The sequence below is a fragment of the Elephantulus edwardii genome, unplaced genomic scaffold (genome assembly GCF_000299155.1).
Source record: "Elephantulus edwardii isolate Elephantulus edwardi_28Jun2011 unplaced genomic scaffold, EleEdw1.0 scaffold00211, whole genome shotgun sequence".
Lineage (NCBI taxonomy): Eukaryota > Metazoa > Chordata > Mammalia > Macroscelidea > Macroscelididae > Elephantulus > Elephantulus edwardii.
In genome coordinates, this window is record NW_006399961.1 from 2,900,490 (window position 1) to 2,912,696 (window position 12,207).

The window sequence follows — 12,207 nt, forward strand, 5'->3', positions numbered from 1 at the left end:
AGGGCCCCCATTGCCTGTGGAGAGAAGGTAATTTGATCTCCTTTATTTTCTTCCTTGGCTTGTACTTTGGACAAGAATAGCGGGATGTATTCAAATAAAGCTATAAAAAGCTTGTATCTTAAAACTCTGTTTAGCTTAAAATAATTTTATCTTTAACATCAACAAACCAGTCTTTCCCCACAAGTGTCATTAGAAGTACAGGCCTGTCCTGACAGGAAAATAGAGCCCAGTCTTCAGACTCAGAATGAACACTGGTGAGGGTAGGGGTGTGGGGACACTCAGCAAAGCAGAGATTCACAGTCCCAGCCCCCTTATGAGAAATATTAATTTGGCTTTCTAATTAGGCAGAGAAGTAAATATTGAACCCTTGAAGCCATTTTTCATCTCCTCCTTTTGTTAGGCAGGGGCTCTGTGGAAACCTCAGCCTCTCAGCATCAGATGCACTTAACTCTTGACTCCCCGCTTCTGCTTCCTCACTGTGGGGGCAATGTGACTTTGGGGTAGTTTCTTTGCCTTTCAGAGCTTATAGAAGAATAAGGATACTTTTTTTCTCCACTACAAAGGTGGAGTGAGGATTAAATAAGATCAGGAGGATGGTGGTCAGAGCACAAACTTAGGTTGTCAGACAGACCTGGGATCAAATCCTGCTCCCACCTGCTGCACTACCTCTCCTAATCTGCCCCCTTTTCTGTAAAAGGAGCGGTGTGTCACCCATAATAAACATTTTGTGAGGATTAAAGAAATTAACGTGTGCTTAGCACTTAAGGCTATTTCTCGGAGACTGACATCATGCTTGGGAGGGAGGAGAGCCAGTAAAAGAGTGGAAGACCCTCACTGGACTGACACAGTGACTGATGAGATGGGCTCGGGTATGTCTGAAATGAAGAGGCTGGCACAGGGCTCATTATTATGAGTTGTATTTGACTTGACAGCACCTAACAACAAAAATGTGCTTAAAGTAACTCCTACCGCTTTGCAGGCAAACAGTAAATAGTGGATATTATTATTTTATTAAAAACCTATGTCAATGTTTGACCCTAAAATACTCTTCCTCCCTTCCCCTCTGTTGCCAAGCCCACTGCAGAACTCACGCTCAAACTTGATGTTCCGCAGATTTTCTGGGAGGTCGTGGAGAGCCACTTTCAGCCAATCATCTAACTGCTTGGCAAACTTTCGGATCACCTGAGTTAAGCTAGAAGGAGAAAGGACACATGGTTAAGGGGTGTGTGACAATGATGCTCGGTCCTCCCCATGGGACCTGGAGGGCTGTATTTCCCCGTTGTGCTCAGTGCTGCCCACAGCAGCAGAGGCCTAGTGTGCTGGCAAGCCCGAGCCCAGCAGAAAGCTGGCACCTCTGTAAAGAACAGGAGTGGAATACACACCCGTGTAGAAGTTACCAGCACTGGTTGACCAGGGAGATACGGCAGGTTCAGTGGGGGCAGAGACCCACAGAGAGGCTTGGCTAAAGGGAATCCTTCATGCTTTTAGAAGAGCTTTGTGTGAGGGATGGAGATGGTGAGTAGAGTGCCCAGGGCAGTCGTTTTGCGATTGTCCTTGCTCCCTTCATGCTGCTGAAGCCCAGTCTTGGTCCAGCCCCTCTGCCTGGACAGGAACCCTGTCCGCAGCACCTGGCCATGTCTGCCCATCCAGCCTGAACCCAGCCTCACCAAACTGCTTGCCACTTGGATGGACCTGGAATACTCTGTTGCAACAGAGTCTTTTTTAAGGCAAACAATCCTAATGTGTGTGTTGAAACCAGATCTTATTTGTAGAGTCAAGACTTAGTCTGAGGTGGGGTGGGAGGGGTGGAGGGAATGGGGAAGAGATGGGACTTTGGAGGTGAAAAGACACTGAATGCCATTTCTGGGCTCTCTGGTCATCTAGTGGGAAAGTGTTACACTGCCATCCCAAAGGCATGCAGTTTGACTCTACCAGCTGCTCCATGACAGACAGACAATCTCCTCCCATACGATTAAACCGTCTCTGAAAACCCACTGGATGGTCAGTTAGGAGTTGGTTCTGATTCAACAGTACACAAAATGCAACCATTAGAATCGCCTGCTTTTAGCTCTAGGTACAGTCTCCACCATCAATTCCTCCTTGGCCATGCCAGCTGCAGGGACCTCTCCTACGTTGACTACCCTCCTTCCCTTCTACCCACAAGTCCACCTATACTCCCCTGGTTCAGCCTCCCATCAGCTCTCGCCATTCATACCAAAGCCACCAACCTCGCCCCGTTGGGCAATCCTGTTACATTTCTCCAATCACTTACTCTTCCCCTTCTTTAAGTGACTCTCTCCAGCCTTCTCCAGGACCTTCACACCTCCCACTTCTCAGAGAAAACAAGCAATACAGGAAAAATGTCATCAGTATTCTTCTACCTGTATTGAATCTTCCTGGTTAAGGAGCAATCATGTCTCTTGGTGAAAGCCAATGTCCCATCACAACCCCTCCTGTCTTCTTTACATTATCTTACATGATTAACACTCCTTTCTCCTGTTGCATATTCAACTCCTTCCTTCCTTCTCGATTATTCCCTTTATTACTCTTATTTAATATATTCAAGGATGTCTCTCCTTAAATTAAAATAAAACAAAAATATCTTCATTCCTCAACTCTCTCTCTCTCCTCAAGCAACATGCTCATATTCTTCCACGCCATGCCCCTCGGTCTAAATAGATCTCACCCAGGCAGCAAGCTTCCTCCAAGACACCAGACTCAAAGAAAGCTTTGTGGTCCTCATCTGGCTGGAATTCTTGGCGGCCTTCCATTTTCTACCCACTTCTTCCTTGGGAAAACACTTTCTTCCATGAGTGTTTGCTATCCACCATTCATTTTGTTTCTCTTCAATTACTTCTGATAGTTACCCACTTCTATGCTTGAGTTCAAGTCTGGTCCAGGAGATAACTCTTCTCATCATCATTTCTTCCTTGAGTAGTTTTCTCAATGCACCGTCTGCACTCAGTGACACATCTGTTGCACCTTCAGAGTTCAAGATCAAGCTCCTGCTCCCCTTAGGAGCCCCAAAGGCATGTCAAGCTCAATACTCAGATGAAATCCATGGTTCCCCTACTCTACCTAGACCTGGCCATTTTCTTGTGTTCCCCATTTCACATTCTGGGAAGTTTCTGCTTTTAATTTTTTGTTGTGAAACATTTCAGATATGACCCAAATAGACTTAACAATAAAATAAGGCTCCATATACTTGTCACTCACTTTCAGTTCACACTTTGCCCTTTATTACCAACGTCTGACTCTTGACAGCCACATGTGTGTCAGAGAACTGTCCTCCAGGGTATTGTCAACGGCTAGTTTTTCAGAAGCCTCTAACCAGGGGTTTCTTCTAATGTGCCTCTGAGTAGATTCACATCTCCAACTTTTTACTGACACCCAAATTTATTAACCATTTGCAGCTCTCCAGGACTCCTTCATCTCGCACATGTTCCTTGAATACTGCCAAGGTTTCATCTAGATCACACATTGCTTCCAGTTGAAACTGAATTCATAGCTGACCCTCCAGCAACTTTTCAGATGCTGTAAATCGCATGGGAGGCGATGTTCCGTTTCTCCCAGGAAACTTCTGGTGGCTTTGAACTGCCAGCGAAGACACACCACCCTTTAGGTTATCAGCACAACCGTCTACAGACTTCCAGCCTCCTCACTCACTCAGTTCACCCCACTGGATTAGCAACTTTGATCTTGACATCTATGTAAATAACTTTGGATGCTGGTTCAAAACAGACTACAGCTGGACAATGACCAGAGATTGTTGTAAAAATCCAGGTAAGAGAGAGTGGTCAGGACTAGTGTGGTAATAGTGGCACTGGAGAGAAGAGGCCAGATGAAAGCATTTTTAAGACAGAGTTAATAGCCTCTCTACATGAGTAGTTGTGGGTTTGTAGAAGTTTGAACAGTGGTCCCTCACAGGTCAGGCCAACCTGGAACCTCGGACTGTTTTTACCAGATCTTATTTGGGGAGAAGGTCTTTGCAGATGTAATGAAGTTGAAACCGGGCAGCACTAGTGTGGGCTCCAAATCCAATGATTGGGAGCCTTAAGCCTTATAAAAAGAACAGACCCAGACCAGAGGGAAGGAGGTCATATGAAGACAGAAACAGAGGTTGCAGCGATGCAATGACAGCTGTGGGATAACAAGAATTGCCCGAGCTACCAGATGCTAGAAGAAGCAAAGAAGCACCTTGCACTGGAGCCTTCAGAGAGGGAGAGAAATCATGGCCCTACTGACATCTCACTTTCAGAGTTGTAACCTCCAGAACTGTTCACTTATCTGTTGCTTTAAGTCATTCAGTTTGTGATTCTTTGTTACAGCAGCCTTGGGACACTAATACATGGTGGTACAAGGAAAGAGGGAGCCAAGTGTGTCTTCCTGGAAAAAGCAGGGGGTAGGGGGAAGGATACGTGTATTCTCTGAGCTAACAGATAATCTGGGGTTTTATAAACAGTCAAGAACTCAACTATTAACTGTAAGATTGGCGCTTCGAAACAACTCAACCTGCTCCTGACACAACACAGCCTTGAAATTGCATCGAGCAGGTCTGCTGTGCAACACGTGGGCTAACCATAAGTTGGAATTGTCCTGACAGCAGCTAACAACTGTGAGTGACTGAGACTCACGTTAGCCCCATGGGTGCCAGAACTGTGCTCCATAGAGTTTTCACTGGCTGGTTTCCCCTAGGTACCCCGAAGCCAACATTCTCTCTCTTTGTGGTCAAGTTCTGACCCATGGCTGGCCCCTCCAGTGGGTTTCTGAGGCTGTGAATTGCACAGGAGATTATCTGTCTCCTCCACCTGGTAGATTCGTGTTAGCAGCACAACTCCCTATGGACTGAGCCACCAGCTCCCTAGAATGTCCCTACTTTTGATTGGCAGCCCAGACTGTAGCCATTTACACTGCCCACACGTTCTGAATAATACGTAACCAAAGCCAAATCTACTGCATCTGGGGTGCCCCAGACTCACAGCGACCCTACAGGACAAAGCAAAGCTGTCCTGCAGGATATTCAAGGCTGTAAACCTTCACAGAGGCACACCACCTCATCTTTCTCCTGTTGAGCAGACTGTGGATTTGAATCACAGACCTGTTAATTAGCAGCTGAAGGCCTTAACCACAGTGCCACCAGAGCTCCTTGACTGATACCTACGTTGTTGTTAGATGCTGTCGAGTACAAGTCATAGCGACCCTGTGAAGAGAAGATCTGAACCCTGTCCTATCGTGTGCCATCCTCACAAGCCCCAACCCACTCAAGTCCATTGCTGCCATCACTGTGTCAATCCTCCTGGTTGAGAGTCTTCCTGCACCTTTCCAAGCATCATGTTCCTCTCCAGGGAATAGCCCATCCTAGCATCAGGCCCAGCGTCTGTGAGATGAAGCTTTATCATCTTTTCCTCCAAGGAGCACTCTGGCTGCACCTTCTCCAAGACATATGTGTTTGTGGATACATACAAGCCACTTAAGAAACTTAAGTACTGAGTCAATCAAAAATATTGCATGTGAGGCGAGCTCTGGTGGTCTAGTGGCAAGAAGCTATACTGCAGTCCTAGAGGTGTGTGGTTCGAAACCACCAGATGCTCTGCTGAAGAAGGAGGGACAATCTCCTGCTATATCAGTCAGATCTGATTTGACGGTATACACAAACACACACAAAATAATGAAAAATTTTGAAAAAAGTGCTGCATGTGTAATAAATCCAGATTTATTATAATTCCAAGTTGCTAGAATTGGAATCAGTTATTACTATATGATATCCAATTTGTAAGTAAGAAGACACCTAAAATATTTGATTGCTTTTGCCAGAGAGCTCTGGTAAAGAGTTGCCCTGCCAACTCAAAAGCAGGCAGTTCGAATCCACCAGCTGCTCTGCAGGAGAAAGTTAATTTCATTGTGCGTGATTTAAAAAACTGTGACTGAAAACCTGCTGCGAATTTCAGCTATAGGCCTGTTCAGACTTGATGATGCATATCACACACACACACACACACACACACACACACACACACACACCACCACCACCACCACCACCACCACCCATAAGCTGGGGGACAGGCTATGGTGACATCTGCTTCGAGTTGTACTGCTAACCCTCAGGCCTCATGTTGGCAGTGGCTTGAACCCACCAGCAGCTGCCCAGGAGGAAGATGGCCAGTCACCCCATGTTGTCCTTTGCAATCTTAGAAGCCTGATAGGTGGTTGCTTTGACATGGGATAAACTCTATGGCAGGGAGCTTGAGATACATAGTTTTCTAGTAAGAGCTACTGGGTGACTTAGGGACGCTATTGAGGTTTTAGTGTTGTTTTTTTAAAAAAATTATTTGCTCTTTTGTTCCTTGGAAAGGAACATCATACTTGGAAAGGTGGAGGGTCAGTGAAATAGAGGATGGTCCCAGTGAGATATATTGACAAAGTGATTGTAGCAATGGGTTTAGATCGGAATGACCCAACCAGGATGCCGGGGGTGGTCCCAACTGACCCCAGGACACTTTGCCCAGAGGCTGTAATCAGCCTGAAGCAGAGGGTCAGCCTTTGTATGGAGGTGAGAAAGCAGCAGGGACCCTCTCAACTTGGTGCACCTCTGTGGTTTTATGAAGTTGAAGAGAAAGCAGGAAGGATTCAGCTGGGAAAATATTCTATTTTGGGACTCGGATTTGGAGCTGTCAGAGTAACGTAAACATTCTGGCTGCTCTGTCCTGGTGTTCGATGAGCTGACCTCCCATCACCTGATCCGAGAGACGCCTCTCCTGGCCCGGCCCAGCGCAGTGCGGCCTGGCCACTCCACCTCCCTGCAGCATCAGGGGATGCTGCCCATCACCCGCTCCTAAGATTCTCTCCTCCCTCTGTGTCCTGATCCCCTTCTCTGCTGACTTCTGCCTCGTCTCCTTCCTCACACTCCTTCCTCCTCCTAGCTCACAGATCTTCTTCTTCTGCACCCTCATTCCACACTTGAACTCCTTGACTGACCTCCAGCTCCACCAGCATGCACAATTACCACAGCAGTGATGACAGCAACAACAGTGGGACCAGCAGCTCCTGATAATTAGTGCAGTGTGACAAAGAAGCGCTAAACACGCTTGCAGGCATGTGTTTTCCTGTTTAATCCTCACACCAATGCTACAAAGTAGGTGCTATCGTGAGTCTCAACAGAAACATTAAGACGCTGAGGTGTAGAGGTGTTACCTGATTTGTTCAAAGAGATGCAGCCTGCAAAGTGGCAGAGTCTGGATTCAAACTCAGGTCTGACTGGCTCCAAAGCCTCATCTCAAGCCCATCATCTTACTGCCGTCTCGGGTTATGAATATGCTTATACATTGCACTGTGAGAAGCCTCTTCACTCCTTACAGACCAATGCCTTCTACTTCCCTGCCATCGGCCTTGCTACTTATTCCTTTGTTGTTTTTGTTTTAAGATGCCACTGAGTTGACCACAATTCTTAGTGACTCTGTCAACAGCAGATCTGACCCTTGCCCCATCCTCGTAATCTCTGGCATGTTCAAGCCCGCTGTTACAGTCACTGTGTCAACGCATCTTATTGAGAGTCTTCCTCACTTTCACTGATCCTCTCTTTTTCCCAGAATTTCCAAAGACTCACTCCTCCTGACAACATGCCCAGAGTTTGTGAGACAAGTCTCACCATCCATGCCCCTCCAGGGAACAACCGAGTTATACTTCCTTTAGGACAGATGTGTTGATTCTTTGGGGAGTCTATGGTATATTCGTTACTCTTAGAAAACACTGCAATTCAAAGGTGTAGATCTTTATTTGACCTTCCTATTTATTGCCTAACTTTTAGATGCTTATAAAGCAATTAAAAATACCATGACTTGGATCAAGACAAAGGTGCTTTTCCTTTAGCACCTCACAATTCTTGCTCAACCATCTCCTTACTTCTTTGACAGCGTATCTTCCCTGTCACTACCTCTCACACACAATCTCAATCTCTCTCCTCTCTCTTCCTCCTTCCCTCCGCCCCTCTCTTTCTCTCTCTCTCCCTCTTCTCTCTTTCTTCTCTCTCTCCCTCTCCTTTCCTGTCTCTTTCTCTTCCTCTTTCTCTCCACCCCCCACCCCTCTCTCTCTCTCTCTCACACACACACATACTCACTCACCACCACCACCCCCTCTGGCTTACATACACCCTTCCCCAGCCCTGTCAAATTAGTCATAAGTTTATTTATACTAATTTCAGGCTTTCCCATCTGGCTCTTCCCATCCACTGACACAGGCCTGGGACAGGTCCTTGTCGGCTCGAACTTGACCCACTCCCTGCCTCTGTCCTCACTCCCCGACCCTCTGGTGCAGTAGAAGGAGCCAGTTCTGCCTTGCCTGTGTGTTTACCAGGGGTAAACTCGTGAGTTAGGTGACCCTGAGCAACACAATGCTCTCTGAACATCAGTTTCCTCTTATATAAACTTAGCTGGTAGAGAGAAGCTATCAGTTTTCAAAAAAGACAATTATGGTATAAGACCACATCACGAAAAGTGAAGAAAAGTTTTACACACAAGTAGAATCTACTTTGAAGGGTTAACAGGCCAGGTTAAGAGAAAGAGAAAAAAATAATAAATAGATAAATTGGAGGAACAGAAAGGCAACACACAATAAGGAGCTGATTAGGCATTGTCATGAATGAATAATGCTAACCAATGGTTAGGGAGCTCTGGTGGCCTAGTGGGGAAGGATGTGCTCTGCAAGCCCAAAGGCACATGGTTTGAATCCATCAGTGATTCCCCAGGAGGAAGATGGGACATCTCCTCCTGTGTGATTTACAGCCTCTGAAACCTGCTGGAGGGTCAGCTACGAGCTGGTTCTGACTTGACAGCACATAACAACAATGAGCACCCATGGTAATTAGTGTTATAAAACAAAATGTTTACAAATGATTGTACGAACCCCCCCAGTATAATTAGTAAACATCCACGCTAATATGCGAAGGGTTATAAGACAAATTAAGAAAACCAAAACAAACAAACTCATTGACACCAAACTGGAACGGAGTCAGCTGACCCACAGCGGGTTTTCCCAGGCGATCACACGGGACGAGATTGTCTTCTCCAGAGGGGCAGCTGGTGGATTCAAACAGCATACCTTTGGTTTGGCAATGGAGCTCCTTATCACTACACTACCAGAACGCTCCAAAAACTTTTAGAGAACTTTATATTGAGCAGGATACATGATTGCCACATATTTTCAAGTTTAAATAAGAAAATGAATCTTGTTTCTCTGAGTTGTTTATCACATTTTCAAAGCATATAGCAAGCATTTCAGAGGGACATAAGTATGTTTGATTCTTCTTTTATCAGTTTGTGTTGTTTTGAAGTCTGCTTTATTTATAAAGAATTGTTGTTTTGTGTCAATAATTGAATGGCTGATTTAAAAAAAAAAATAAAAAACTACCACACACAACCTCCTCAAAACCCCTGCCTTCTACCCTCAGGACTGACTAGTAGGTTGGGCTTGACGTGTGTGTTAGGTCAAGCACAAACACCCCTCAGTCAGCAAGTTTGCTGTCGTCTTTATGCTCCAGAATGACCTTCCAGAAGCACAAATCTGGTGCTCACCCCGCCCCCCCCACAGTCCTTGGCACAGCTTGGGGCTCTTTCCGGGCCAGGAACTTAATTCCTAGTGTTTGAAAAAAGAACAAAAATTCAATATTTACATTGAAACTCCCATGTGGAAAGGATTTTATCTTTTGAGTCAATTGTGGAGCTGATTTCTCTAATTTCTCTGCTCTGAAGTCAAGTCAGACAGCAGTGAGGGACCGGATTCCACATGCTGGCTTCCATGGGGATCTCATCTTTATTCCTTTACTTTATGGTGCATTTATAGCAATGGGGGTCCAAACTCCTGTCACTGGCTTATAAGGTCTTCACCAACTCACGGTGCCCCCATAGGACAAAGTGGCACTTGTTTCCAGGGCTCCCAAAGTTACAAATCTTTACAGAAGCAGAAAGCTAGGCCTTTTCCCAGTAGTGGAGCTGAAGAGCTCAAATTGCCAACCTCTTGGCTAGTTGTTGAGTGCTTAACCACTGTAAGGCCCCTAGCTAATAAGAATGATATTTGTTTACCCCAAGTGCATGAGACTTAAGGATATGCAACTGAAGAGCAAGTTGGAAAGGAAGAGGTGAGACTGAGCTAACTTAGAGCCAAGCTTCATTCAAGATCAACCCTGGTTGTGGGTGAGAACTTCCAGAACAAGTTCTCATCTCCCCTGGCAGAGCACAAGGCCTGGCACACAGAAGGCACTTGGACAAGTGTGAGGGATGAATAAATAGATGGAACTGAAAAAAAAAATCATCTTTCAGAGGAAACCTGATCTTTCAGAATACTCTGCCTTCCTGGGTTTAATAGGAGAAGGCATCAAATTTGTAAGCCAAAGATCACAGTGGAAATTGACTATGTAATTTTTAAAAAGTCTGGAAGGGATTTGCTTAACCTACTTAATATTGTCTTTCCAGGACCGAACATTGTAGGTAATCAATTGACATCTTTGAATGAATGAACACATTCATGAATTTGAATCCTGGTTGTTTCGTGTTTGTAGTTCAAAGGTAGCAAAGTACTTTCACTTCTTAAATGTGAATCTCCACATGTGTTAAAAGGAGACAGTTTTAGAAAGGGAGACAAGCATTAGCATTTTGTTTATGATCTACAAACTGCTCTATAAACAAAATATTTTATATGTCTGTAATATTTATAAGACATTACTAAAAGTTTATGAACCTGTCTTATAAAAGTTGCATATACTTTTATTGATCCAACAGGAAGTATGTTCATAGTATAAAACAGAGGTAGATATGTAACCATTACCCAGTTCCTTTGAGCAATCCAAGCAAAGAATCCGATACCTTAAAATCCAAAGGAATTTAACAAGTTAAAACCATATACATATACATATACATACACCCACGTGTTTGTTGTTGTTGCTGTCTGTTGTCAAGTTAGAACTGATTCACATCTGACCCTTCAGCAGGTTTTCAGAGATTATAAATCATACGGGAGATTATCCATCTTCCCCCCATATGGCCCCTGGTGGATTTTAATTGCATGCCTTTGGGTTGGCAGTGCAACTCCTTACCATTAGGCTACCACCCCCACTCTCCCATATTTAACTGGTGTGCTTCATAACAAAGTTTGAGTAACACTGAGAAGAATAGGAATCCCAGAACACTTATATGTGCTTTTACCTCATATAGGACCAAGAGCATGTAGCTTGAACAGAAAAAGGAAACACTGCATGGTTTAAAATCAGGAAAGGTGTGTGTCAGGGCTGTATCTTTTTTCCATAGTTATTCGATCTATAAAGTGAACAACTCATTTGAGAAGCTGAACTACATCAAGAAGAATGTGGCATCAGGATTGGAAGAAGACTCATCAACAACCTGTGTTATGCAGATGACACAAACTTGTTTGTGAAAGTCAAGAGAACTTGACACACTTGTTGCAGAAGATCAAAGACTACAGCTTTCATAATGAATTACATCTCAACTTCAAGAAAACAAAACTCCTCACCCCTGGACCAATAAGCAACATCGTGACAGATGGAGAAAAGATTGGAGTTATCAGAGATTTTATTTGGATCTGCAATCAACAGTCTTGAGAGCAGCAATCAAGAAATCCAAAGATGTGTTGCATTGGGAAAAGTCTGCTCTCAGGGGCCTCTCAGAAGTGCTCAAAAGCAACAGTGTCAGTTTAACAACAAAGTGCACTTGATTCAAGCCATGATTTTTGCAATTACTTGCTATGTATCTGAAAGTTAGACAATGAATAAAGACGAAGAAATGATGCCTTTGAACTGTGGTGTTGGAGATGAGTACTGAATATTGCATGGACTATCAAAAGAACAAAGAAATCTGTCTTGGAGTGCTGCAACCAGGGTGCTTATTAGAGGCAGGGATAGTGAAACTTGATCTCACCTACTTTGCACGTGTCAGAAGAGACCAATCATTTGAAAAGGGCAGCATGCTCTCTGGCCTTTCGCATGTTATACAGTATTTTCCAAAATTGTTGCTCCCGAGTGTTGTATAGTATTCCATCTTGTGAGTGTACCACAATTTCTCAATCTAGTCATTTTTTTTTCAATCTAGTAATTTGTTGATGGACAGTTGGGCTGTTTCCATGTTCTTGCTATAGTTTATGATACTGCTATAACATGGGAGAGGCTAGAGAGGATTATTTTGAGTGAGCTAACTCAGGCCAATA

At 44.5% G+C, this 12,207-nt stretch overlaps 1 protein-coding gene across 2 annotated transcripts in view; it reads right to left on the reverse strand.

The window, feature by feature from the left end:
• RFX4 (regulatory factor X, 4 (influences HLA class II expression)) overlaps positions 1-12,207 on the reverse strand; it is a 292,151-nt gene that overhangs the window by 75,112 nt on the left and 204,832 nt on the right. For both annotated transcript variants that reach the window (XM_006897540.1, XM_006897541.1), the window contains one exon: positions 1,092-1,192. In XM_006897540.1, coding sequence (XP_006897602.1) covers positions 1,092-1,192 — 101 coding nt within the window. The remainder of the gene's footprint in view (positions 1-1,091; positions 1,193-12,207) is intronic.